Source organism: Ochotona princeps, chromosome 4 (genome assembly GCF_030435755.1).
Source record: "Ochotona princeps isolate mOchPri1 chromosome 4, mOchPri1.hap1, whole genome shotgun sequence".
Classification (NCBI taxonomy): Eukaryota; Metazoa; Chordata; class Mammalia; order Lagomorpha; family Ochotonidae; genus Ochotona; species Ochotona princeps.
In genome coordinates this window covers 103488068-103500802 of record NC_080835.1, presented here as the reverse complement: position 1 = coordinate 103500802, position 12735 = coordinate 103488068, and the positions used below count along the sequence as shown (strand labels likewise).

Sequence of the window (12735 nt, the reverse complement as noted above, 5' to 3'; positions counted from 1 at the left end):
TACCCAGACCCCCAGGTCACACCCTCTGGTCCCACCTACCACACATTGTTGTTGGTGGGTGTAACCCAGGCCCACCTTGTTCCCAAGAGATCCCCTCCCAGCATACTCACCAGGCTGGGAGAAGCCTCTTGAGCCCAGGCAGGTCCAGGCCCAGCTTACCACATGATGGTGGTGGCTGGAGCCAGGGTCCCAAGCATGGAGTCCAACCTGGCCCAGGACCTCCCAACAGCCAATAGACTGCTGGGAGTTCTCCAACACTTTTTAAAATTATATTTAAACTTAGTTTATAGTATTCAAGCAAGATTTTGCAAAACTTTGTGCATTTTACGATAATCAAAACAGACTTATAACTAACAAGCCGTATATTAACAATTGAAGAGTAGAACAGTCTTAGGCAGCTGAGCAGAGAAATCCCCAATCACTTATCAAGTAATGAATAACTGAACTCTACCTCCTCCATAGTGAGATCTAGGAAAAGCCAAATCGGGAACCTGACCAGCAAGGAACAAACTGAGCAGTTATAGGCCAGCTGACTTTTTCATATCTGTTCAAAGCTTTCTATATTACATTATCGCTGTCTATCTTGAGTTAATTTTGGGGCACCTGAGAGACCCTGATGGTTAATGCAAGAGAGGATGGGGAGCCAAAGCTGGGACTAAGTAAAGACCAGAGAAAGCTCCTTTCTTGAGTCCAGAAGGAAATTACGATTCTTTGACCATCATCATCCGCTACTTCTAGGTACATGAGTTGGTAGCTGCATAGGAAACAGAGTCCCTGGGACTGGAATAGGTACTCTGCTGAGGGATGCAGAGATTCCAAGTGAAATCTCTGCGTGGAACCCAGCAGCTAAAGTCCACAGCAAGCCACAAGCAGGGAGCTGGATGGGAAGTGGAGCCACCAGGATTAGAACTGGTGCCCATATGGGATGCCGGCGCATTCAAGGCGAGCACTTTAGCAGCTAGGCCACACTGCCAGGCCCTGTTTATGTTAAGTACCTATGAAATTGTGTCATGTAATATAATGTAATTAATGAATAAATGAATAGAAAAAAAACTGAAAAAAAAAGAAGGGACACTTTACAGAGAAAAAAAAGGGGAAGCAGAGGTATTCTATTTGCTCGTGCGCTCCCCAAATTGCTTCAGTGGCCAGAGCTGAGCTGATTCAATTTTGGGAGCCATGAGTTTCTTTCCAGCCTCCCACGTGGATGGAAGGTTCAGGGACCTGTGCCATCTTTACTCTCTCAGGCCATAAAAAGAGAACTGGATGCAAGTGGAGCAGCTGGAACACGAACTGGTGCCCTACACTTTTATTTATTTGAAAGGTCCAGTGACAGACATAGAAAGCGAGCTCTTCTGATGGTTCACTCTCTACCCTATCTGGGTGAGGCTGAAGCCTGAGCCAGGAGCTCCTTCCTGGTCTCCCACTTTGTGAGTGGCAGGAACTCAAGCACTTAAGGATCATCTGATGCGTCCATGGGTCGGTGGCCGGGAGATGGGTCAAGATTGTGAATATGCTGTGTGGTGCCGCTATCCTGAATCGCAGCTTAACCAAGCAGAACATAACATGCACTCTAGAAGGACTCTTGACCTGACTTTGTTTCTCACTCATCTCCCTAGGGTGGTATTAGGAATTCTTCACGTGAGCAAGAGTTGGCCCTCAGGTCCTATGTGTTGGTTGAGTCTGTCTGCAAAAATCTTCAGATGCTGGCTATGGTAGTGGCTTCTCAGAATGCTGTGTTGTTGGAAGGGCCAATAGGATGTGGCAAAATGTCCTTGGTGGAACATTTAGCTGCCATGACAGGTAGAAGGAAGCCTCCTCAGCTTCTCAAAGTCCAGCTTGGTGACCAGACCGACTGTAAGGTAATTCAGAAGTGGCAGGTTGGTGGTGGCTTGGCATGCTTGTAAACATCTTCATTTCCATCTCTGCTAAAGGAATGTGAGGAGTAGTCACTGTTCCTGCTTGCAGCTGTTGGGGTCAAATCTCAAGAACTTTAACAGAATTAAGCTGTAGACCTAGAGTGGGATTAACTGAAGGAGTTTGCCTTCGCTCTTCAGGTATATCTCAGTTGGAGGATTTTTAATAATTTCCTTATCGTTTTTTTTGCAGATGCTGTTGCGGATTTATCGCTGCACAGATGTTCCTGGAGAGTTTGTGTGGCAGCCTGGCACCCTGACACAGGCAGTGACAAAGGGCCACTGGATCCTTGTGGAGGATATTGACTATGCCCTCTTAGATGTGGTATGTTGGCCACATGAATCATTGCCTCCTAACATCTTTTCTGTCTTTGAAGAGCATTTCCTTAGTAGTGATTTGGGAGTGATGGAAAGAAGCTGTTTGATTGCCTTAAGGCAGTTATGGTCAACTGTTGGATCTGATTTGAAGGCTTGGATAACTTGGCTAGATTGTTTTTGGATCAATAATAGTTACATCACTGGGTTGCTGTTTTGGTTAGGTTTCTGTACTGATCCCTCTATTGGAGAATGGAGAGGACTTGATTCCTGGCCGAGGTGACTGTCTGAAAGTGGCTCCTGGATTTCAGTTCTTTGCAACAAGGAGATATGTCCTATTAACTTTTCTCTTCCTCTGGTGCCAAGCTGAGAAATACTGGAATAGAGTGCCCTGTATCCACTTCAAGTAGTTAGTTGGAGTTGATGACAGATCCAATGTTTTCTTTCCTGAAGTGAAATTCCTAAAAAAAGATTTATTTATTTTATGATTTATTTGAAAGAGTGACAGAAAGGGTGAAAAAGATCTTCCATCTGCTGCTTCATTCCCTGAATGGTTGTGAGAGCCAGGGCTTCACCAGGCTGAAGCCACGAGCCTGGGACTCCATCTGATTTTCCCACCTTGTGGCAGGGGCCCAAGTACGTCTGCTTCCTGCCATTATTAGCATGGAGGTCGTGTGAAAGTAGAGGATTCTGGACTCAAACCAGCACTCTATCGGGTGTGGGTGGTCGAAGTAGTGGCTTAACTTACTGGGGAATAATGCCTTCCCTACCCCTTGCATTTTATAATGGAGGCACTGATTTATTTCTCATACCTGGTTTGTATCTGAACAAGTTCTTATGTGTGTAAGTGTCCACAAGTGAAACTAATGCTCTATTAAGTGTTAGCTTTTTCTTAATATTTATTTTTATTGGAAAAGCAGTGTTGCAGCCAGCTGAGCCGGTATAGTAGGCACAGCAAAGGACAGGGGTTCAAGCACGGACACATGGAGACCAGTGATGGTGGGAGAAGTCTCTTCCAGGCCTCTTTATTACCCTAATATATGCTCTTTTCCCCAAGCCCATTAACAGGACAATAGGACGCCAATGAGTCTAAAAAGGCCAGGTGCACAGCCTCAGGCCCAATTCCTGAGTGCTCCACTTAAGGAATGTAAATCAACTCCTTAGCCCACAATAAGGCAGATTTACAGAGAGAAGGAAAGACAGAGAGATAAATCTTCCATCCTCTGGTTAACTCCCCAAATGGCTTCAGTAGCCAGAGCTGAGCTGATCTGAAGCTGGGAACCAGGAACTTCTTCCGATCTCCCACTCGGGTGCAGGGTTCCAAGGCATTGGGCCATTCTTCACTGCTTTCCCAGGCCATAAGCCTGGGAAGTAGAGCAGCTGGAATTCAAACTGGTGCTTCCATGTGATGTTGGTGCTTGGAGTTGAGGTAATGCACCAGCCCCTAGTGTTAGTGTTTGCTAATATTTGTTACTAGGAACAATTTGGCTTATGCCAAATGACCACAAGGCCTTAGCCTGTTGTGCTGGTTTGCTGGTCTCTGGCTCTGCCCTTTGCTGTTTTAGACGAGTGAGAAGGGGTGTTTCTGTGACCTTACAGGTTTAAAAAAAAGAATGATAACTTCTCCTTAGGATGATGGTTGTGAGAATTGAACAGCTTATGTGTGTAAGCGAGTCATTTACCTAGAGTGTGTATTGTGTTCCTTACCTATTTTTCTTGTAGAAATTTCTAGTAATTCAATATTCTATCTTCTGGTACCAAATACTGAACTTACAGATAATCAATCCTAGAAGGCCTGGGTCATGTTTTCTCTTTCCTGAGTTTATTTATGCTTTAAGAAGTACGTTATTGTTGAAATCACTTTTGATGATTTGAAACTAGCTTAGTCAAAGCTGTATTCCTCTTAGGCAGGACTGAATGTGGATCAGTTGTCAGTCTCTCCTCAAGGAGGGATTATGAATGCTGCATGTGAGATAGTCACAGCAGGAGATAAATATCTGTGGTTTCTGTTTGTGCTTTTCTGCTTATTTGTGCTCATCCTTCATCCAAACATAGTTAATGAACTGACCCAGAAAACGTTGAAGTTTTAAATAACTTCATTACAGTGTATTGTCATTATTGTGGCTGATGTTTTATTGCACCTAATGTGTAAATTAAGCTTTGCCAAAAGTATACATATATAAAGAAAAATATAGTAATACAGGTTGTAGTGTTTTCTTCTGTTTAAGGCAGAAGGGGATATATTCTTTCTGCATATTAAGGACTATAGTAATCCAAGATTCAAATAAGGAATTTCGTATAACTGTTGTATATTTTGAAACAGACTGTTGAGCAGAGGAAGAAATTGGTATCGGTCGCTAAATAGTTACGCTTCTTTGTTAGACAAATATTGGACCAAGGTTCGCATGGATAACTTGGATAAAGCAGAGCTGAATGAGGTATGTGGGTGTTAGAAAGTACTAATATTTTTTATTTCTTGCAATTTATTGTGAAATATTCTAAATTTACCTGAAAATAGAGAAAATGCCATTATGAGCCACCAAATACTATTCAATAAGTTTATTACTAATTGTGCCAGCATTTTATTTTATGTGTTTCATCTGTTGTTTTTCTTTGGGGGAAAAAAAAAAGAAAGCAAACCCTTTAACATTTTATCCCTAAATACTTTAGCATGTACTTCCAAAACTTTAAGGAAATTTTTCGTAAATAACCATAACATTGTTACTATGTGCAGTAGAATGAGTAGTTACTGCTAAGGAACATTAATTTATTCATGGATCATACTTAAAATTTTCCTATTATCCCTGTAGGATTCTGTTTCTCTTTTTTAAAATTTATTTTAAAAGTAGAGATGGAAAGATCCCCCATCTACTGGGTCACTGTTCAAATGTCTGAAACAGGAAACAGCCACTGTGCTGGGCCCTAGATCTTCCTAATTTTTGTCCTTCTTCCCCCTTTTCAGGTTCTTCAGAGCAAATTTCCAAACCTAGTAGCAGCAGTTGGCCACGGGCTTGAGCTTACTGGAGAGAAGCATCCCTCTCAGAGTGACAGTGCTTTGGGGTGTCATCAGGCATCAGAGGAAGTTTCAGAAACCCAAGGAGAAAGCAAAAGGCCAGTCCTTGAGGGAAGAGAATTGTCTCTCAGGTATTAACATAAACACTTTTCTGAGTTGATATCTTAAAACTACAGTGCAAAATTAACTGGTTTGAGTGGTTTGGTCAGGTTTTGGAATAAAACTTTGAGGGTGCATTGTGTTGTCAGTCTCCTTTCCCAAATGTAGTTTAATCATTGGGAAAGCTTGGTAAATGTCACATTTTTTAACTTTAAAAGTTACCTTTAAAATTAAACTTGAGAGCAACTACTAATGTAGTCCTTCTAATATATATTCTTTTCCGACATGGAGTCTTTTATTTGAAAGGTAGGGAAAGACAGATCTCTGTCCACTCTGATTTCTCAGATGGTTGCAGGTTGCAATGGCCTGAGGCCAAAGCCTGGACAGGAATTCAGCCCAAGTCTCCTTTGTAGATATATGGCTGGGATGCTACACTTGCGCTGCCTTCCCAGGCTCATTTGTAGGGAAATGGATCAGAAGAAGAGCGGTTAGGATTTGAATAGGTGTTTATATGGGATGCTGGTGTGACAGGTGACATCCAGAGCATTAAATAAGCCTTCTTGTCTTGTTCTAGCAATGAGTTCTTTGCCTTTGTCCTCAGTTTTCAGTGATGAGAGAGGGAATGATTTGAGTTAGTCGCTTCCCTCCTTTTCCTGCTATTTTGTCTGGCATGGACGGAGAGAATGAGTGGTAGATCACTTCCTGATGTAGGACTAAAGATCAGGAGCTGCATTTAATTTTTCCATTAACACTTTTTATCTTCATGTTGCCATACATACAAGCAAAACAAGTAGACTGTGTTTTTGACCTAAGACTTTTTATTGCTTACTTTTTTTTAAGAGATCTCCTGAATTGGTGTAATAGAATTGCCCATAGCTTTGACAGTTCATCATCTTCAGCATCGTTACATATTTTTCAGGAGGTAAGCCACAGCCTTCCTGCCGATTTCCTCTGCTCTGTAAAATTGCTGTTTTCTTTGCAGTGTTATTTTTGTCTCTACATTGCTATCAGACTTTTTATTTTGTCTAGTGTGGTTTCTTATCCTTAGCTCATTTAAATGAACTTATCCTCCGTTTAAAGCTAATACATAAAACTTTCGTGGCTTTTAATGGGTTATTACTAATTTCAGAGGAAATATAGTTTGGGAACAGGATAAAGCAGATAGTGAAAATAAAGGTAAAATGAAAAGAAATGCTCCCAGATAATAATAAAGCAATCTTGTGAAATAAAGTATTTCTAAGATATGTAGCCTCTAGGCCTATGTGTTACTTCTTAGCTTAGTTAATGCAGTTGTATTTGATTTCTCCACTATGCCTTATAAGGATTTTAAAAAATCTTTTTGCAAAGTCTAAAACATTGGGAGGAAAATGTGTTTTGTTTGAGGCAAGTCCTACTGAGTTACAGCCCTGCCACATTCAATAAGATTAGAGATTTATTCCTGCCTAAGGTGGTATTGCCTGACATGTATGGGCTTTTAAAGCATTGACCCAAATGGATTCTGGCTTGCTCTTGTTTCTGTCAGCTGGAATTGAAGAGAGAATGGTGACCCAGTTTGGTTTGCAGCATTTCTTTGTATTTTGTCAAGTACCTTTTGGAAAAGAAAGCTCATTTGGAGGTTATGCCTTCTCTTAGCTGAAACTTGAATGTTATGTGGCTGTTTTTATTCCTCCTTTCCATTCTGCAGTCAGTGTTCCTTCTAAGTCTCATGAATTGCTCATCTTTGTCAGATTGCTCTAGACTTTTTTTTTAATAAAATTGAGACATTGATATTGTGCTTCTTTACTTATTCTCTAAGAATGCTTTGAATATAAAATGACTTGATTGATATAAACTCTACATATTTTAAAGTCTTTCAAAGTATATTGTTCATATTTTATGTTAAAATTACACAGACTTAACACCATGTCACCACTGTGTGTTGCAGGACTTTTTTTTTTTACTCCAGTGGGAAATCCCTGTTTGGCTGCCATTCCTGTTTCCTGCCTCTGCAGCCCCCGAGAGACGCTAATCTTCCTCTGAGTGTACTAGTTTTGGACATTGCCTGCAAATGGTCTCAGACAATGTTAGGCTGCTTGTATCTCACTGCTTCACTCAAGCAATTTTCATGGTTGATGCACATTGTGATCTTAAACCAGTGCATCATTCTCTTTAAGGCTGATTCATTGTACTGTTGTACTCAGTTTCTTTTTCTGCATCTTCATCTTCATCGACATTTGATATTTTTTAATAATATTGCTGAAACATTCATGTATAAGTATTTATATATCTAAAAATATTGTTGAAAGTAGGAAAAATGTTAAAGCAAATGATGAAATAATATTTCCTCATCCACAGATTTTCTAGCACTGTTAATGCCTTGTATATGTTGTTCCAATTTTTTTTTTTTTTAGTGTTTTTAGTGTTAGAACCACCATCTTGAGTGGCACAGGTCAGGCTAGGCCATAGCACCTGCCAGTTCACATGAAAGTTAGGTTTGGTAATTGGGCTAGACTTAGCAGCCATGGACAAAAGCTGGTAAGGGCCAGTTGAGCTCAGATGTAGTTGATTTGGTGAGTGCCTGTATGTCAGACTGGGCTACAGCATCCATTAACATGTGTGAGCCAGGTATTGGGGTGGACTAGGCTTGGCAAGTCAATAGCACATATTGGCACCAGTGAGAGCCAGGAGAAGGTATTGCCCATGTAGGAGTGCAATACCCTCAAGTTTACTTGAGGGCTGGGACAGGACCTAGCTGGGCTAGGCTACTGCACCCACCAGTGAGAGTTGGGACTAGGTCAGGCCATGCTAAGCCAACCTGCAGCACCTGCTGGTGAATGCTGAGGTTGGGAGTGGGCCATCTTAGCTTGGGATGTAGTACCTGCTGGCATGTGCAAGTCCTAGGGCCTGGTAGGAGAACTTCAGGTGCTCCCTTGCTGGGCTGCTGCTTCCACTGGTGAGCATGAGAGCTCAAAATAGGGGTAGTCCAGTCTGGCATAGGCTTCAGCGCCAGCTGGCAAGTGCTGGGACTGCATGCAAATTATGTCAGGCTGGACTGCGATACCATCTGGCAGGTGCAAATTCCAGAGCTGGGAATGGACTTGACAGGAACTGTGGGCACCACCCTGATGGGCTGAATCTCCTGATAGTGAGCATGAGAACCAGGGCTTGGGACAGGCCAGACTGGTCAAGGTAACACACCCATCAGCATACTTAGGGGCTGGATCTGGGGGCGTGGTGGCTGAGCTAAGCCACAAAACCAATGGGTGTACTTAAGAGCCAGATGGAATGTGGGATGGACTGGTCTAGGTTGTGGAATGTGCTGACACATGCAAAAATTATGGCTGTTTGGGAGGGGCCTGCTGCGGGTTATTGGGGGTTGCCCTGACTAGACTGTGGCATCTGCTGGAGTGTGTGAAGCCTGGGCCTATGAAGGCTGGGTCGGGCCAGGCAGCAGCATTTATCAGTTCACATGGGAGATAGTGCTGGTGGCAGAACTGGCAAGGCAGCTGTATCTACCACTATGTACATTGGTTGGTGCAGGTGACTGACAGAATCTGACCCTGCGACAGGTTGGCACAAATGAGTCAATCTGAGGTCAGGTGGGGTTCCTGGGCTTGTGGATTTGCTAAGGATTAGCACATTTGTCTAATCCTGGAAAGATTTCCTCAACCATGGGGAAATGAAAACAGTGATGTCTGATAAGTATCAGAACCAATACATTACATTAGAAGACATAGCTGGTTGGTCCTCTGGTAGCTGCTGGGACTGAGAACTGGATTGTGTTAGTGATTGTAATCACCTTGCTGCTTACCAAGTGTTTCTACCTCCGGTAGAATGCATCTTTATTGTTAACTTCTGAACTATTTCGGAGTTATTTCACCTGTGAAATCTGTACCTAAAGATTAACACTGTTCTTTGCTTGAAGTTAGGATTTCTTTTTCTTTTTTTTTCTTTTCTTTTTTTGAAGTTAGGATTTGTAAAATGAAGTAATTTTGTTTGTTTTGTATGTTAATAAGAAATCCCTCATGGCTGTTGGCCTTTGTCTGCACTGGGATGAAATCCTGTGTTGAGTTGATTTTTCGTTACCTTCAGGAAATGCAGAAGTGTTTGTGCTCAGTTTTGTGTTCTTTGCTTTGTGGACAGAATCGTGGTGTTCTGTGGTTAGTGTGTAATTTTAAAATGTATTTGGCATTTACTTGATTATTTTAATAGGCTCTGGACTGTTTCATAGCAATGCTTTTTGATTGTACAAGCAAACTGAAAATGGCAGAAATTATTGGAAGCAAATTGAACATTTCTAAGAAAAAGGTAAGTAATGTTACATTGACTTTTTTTTCTTTTAAGATTTATTTTTATTGGAAACTCAGATTTACAGAGAGAAGGAGAGACAGAAAGATCTTCTTTTTGCTGATTCACTCCCCAATGGCTGCAATGGCAAGAACTAAGCTGATCTGGAGCCCAGGAGCCAGGAGCTTCTTCAGGGTCTCCCATGTGGGTTCAGAATCCCAAGGTGTTGCGTCATTCTTGACTGCTTTCCCAGGTCACAATCTGGGAGAGAGATAGGAAGTAAAGCTGCCGGGATGTGAACTGGTGTCCATATGGAATCCCAATGCATGCAAGGTGAGGACTTTAGCCACTAGGCCTCGTCATTGACTTTTTTTTTTTTTTTTAATTATTTATTGTTTAACTTCAGTAATTACATTGTATTATGTGACACAATTACATAGATACTTGGGTTCTCCCCACCCCTCCCCAAACCCTCCCACCATGGTGGATTCCTCCACCTTGTTGCATAACCACAGCTCAAGTTCAGTTGAGATTTCCCCATTGCAAGCGTATACCAAACATAGAGTCCAGCATCTGATTGTCCCGTCAAGTTCAACGGCTTCTTAGGTATACCCTCTCTGGTCTGATGACAGAGCCAGCAGAGTATCATCCCAGTCAATTGAAAGCTCCAACATACCATCAGCAAAAATTTACATCATTATGGAATTAATTGACATAGTAATGAGTAACCAATATGTTAAAAGTAAATGCGGGTTCCCAGCCACCTTCTGTGACCACCTCACCTATACTTCAATTTTAGTTTATACACAACATATAACATTCAAAACATAACATGTTATACATAACATCATATCATCTTAAATTAAGGCAAACATGTGGTATTTAACCTTTTGGGATTGGCTCATTTCCCTTAGCATTATGGTTTCCAGTTTGGCCCATTTGGCCACAAAGAACTGCATTTTGTTTTTTTTAATAGCTGAGTAGTATTCCATGGAGAGGATTGGATAAGAAAGCTATGGTTCATCGTCATTGACTTTTGAAAGGAGGTTGAGATATTTAGCTTTGTGGGTCTGGTGCCTATCTAGAACAACTTTTTGCAGTGTGGACTCCTGTAAATGTGGGTGGTTTCACTGCTGCCTGTCCAAAATTTGAGATTTCCAGCCTTCAATAGACACTCCATGTGTGCCATGTTCTTCAAATGTCCCATAGGTCTTTCTCATTTCAGTGAGTGTTTATGCTATGGATTATAGACTTAGGACTGAAACTGTTTTAGTAAAATAGTTTTGTCTATAGATTCATGCACATACTTCCTACTCATCTTTTTTTTTAATTAATACTTTAAAACCTCAAGAACATTGAAAAGGATGGTACTGGGCAAATGTGCTGTGACAGATTAAGCCACTGCTTGGAGAACCTACATCCATATTAGTTCTGGTTCAAGTCCTAGCTATTCTCAAATTCCAGATTCCTGCTTGTGCATTCAAGGAAACAGTAGATGATGACTCGGGTATCTGAGTTCTGCCACCCATATGGGAGATGTATACAGAGTTCTGAATTTCTTGGCTTTGTCCTGGTGTAGTCTTGGCTGTTGGGACATTTAGGGAGTGAATCAGTGAGTGGAATATCTATCTGTCTCTCTTTCTCTGTTTTAGTTAATTGAGTTAATAACTATAAAAACATGCTGGGGAGCAGGCATTGTGGCACTGCAAATGTAGCTGCTGCTTGGGGCACCTGTGTCCTGCATTGAGTGCCAGTTCAAGTCCTCGCTGCTCAGCTTCCTATCTCGCTTTCTGCACATGGCTGAGCTTGCTCAAGCACTTGGATTCCCACCACCCATACAAGAGACATGGGTGGAGCTCCCGGTACTTGGTTTTGGCCTGGCCTAGCTGCAATCTGGCTTTTGTATACATTTGGGGAATGAAGCAGCAATAGAAAGACTTTCTCTCTGACTCTCCTTTTCTGCCATTTTACCTTACAAGTAAGTAAAGAAATACTTTCACAAGTCCTTGATTTAATTTGAAGATTGAGGGGAAGGAAAGGGATGAAATTGATGACTGTGTGCAACGTGACTGTGCACTCACTACTTAGACTACTGAGAACATTGTCCCTTAGTATGTTTCCATTCTATTCTTTTATTTTCTTAAAATATGCATTTTGAAGGAGATGGCTTTTTTGTTTTTAAGATTTATTTATTTGAAAGGTGGAGTGATAGAGGGAGAGACAGAGTGAGTATCCATTCTCTTTCCCTTTCATAGGCCGCATTCTCTGCCAACTTTATAAAACAGAAATTGTGATCAATGAACTGGATGTGCAAGTGGGCCAAGTACAGCTTCTATGGAAACAAAGTGAGGCTGCTCATCTTCAGAGGTAAGTAGAGTTCTAACCAAATGCACAAGCTGTGAGGTCTAACCCAGCTATCATTTCTCCATGGGCTGCATAATACTGGGAAGTGTTTTTTTGAAGTCTGGGCAAGATGGCCCAGCTGGCTAATTTAACCTTTTGCTGGCAAGTGCCGGCATCCCATATGGGTGCCATTTCATGTCCCAGCTGCTCCACAACCCATCCAGGTCCCTGCTTGTGGCCTTAGAAAGCAGTGGAGCATTGATCAAAGCCTTTGAACCCCATATGTGCATGGGAGATCTAGAGGAGGCTCCTGGCTCCTAGCTTCGGATTGGCTCAGCTCTGGCTATGTTGCAGCTACTCTGGGAGTGAACCAGCAGATGTAGATCTTGCAGTCTCTCCTTATCGTTCTACAATCTGCCTTTCCAAAAAATAATAATAAAAAGTTAAGTGGATGAGGCAGGCAGTAAAAGCCCTTAGGGTATATGTTTTTTTGTTTTTCTTTGTTTTCATTTTTCATATTTACTCCAGATCCTGTGCACATGCAGGCATAATTTTTACAGTTTTACTCATAGTATACACATAATTTTGTTTTCTGCTTTGTTCATTTAGTATTAGATCATAAACAAATGTGGAGTTTCTTTGTCATATTAGGGTATATGTTTTTATTGGCTGTGATGTAATCAGTGAAACAAGTTTTTGTAGGATATCTGTGAATTCTGAGGAAATATTCATTAAATGCTTACTGTATGGCTGACATTATGCTCCATTCTTTGCATTTGCTTTATC

General features: G+C 41.6%; 1 protein-coding gene and 1 long non-coding RNA gene across 2 annotated transcripts; both read left to right on the top strand.

Annotated features, from left to right (window-relative positions):
• Positions 1-1399: 1399 nt before the first annotated feature.
• LOC131480019 (midasin-like) lies at positions 1400-2638 on the top strand. The gene is made up of 3 exons (XM_058662332.1): positions 1400-1859; positions 2107-2238; positions 2453-2638. The coding sequence occupies exons 1-3, from the start codon at positions 1701-1703 to the stop codon at positions 2636-2638; spliced, it is 477 nt and encodes a 158-aa protein (XP_058518315.1). The 5' UTR covers positions 1400-1700.
• Positions 2639-5245: 2607 nt separating this feature from the next.
• On the top strand, positions 5246-9628 carry LOC131480117 (uncharacterized). Its single transcript, XR_009245258.1, has 3 exons — positions 5246-5372; positions 6181-6262; positions 9532-9628. It is a non-coding gene; the product is annotated as an uncharacterized LOC131480117 (long non-coding RNA).
• Positions 9629-12735: the final 3107 nt, after the last annotated feature.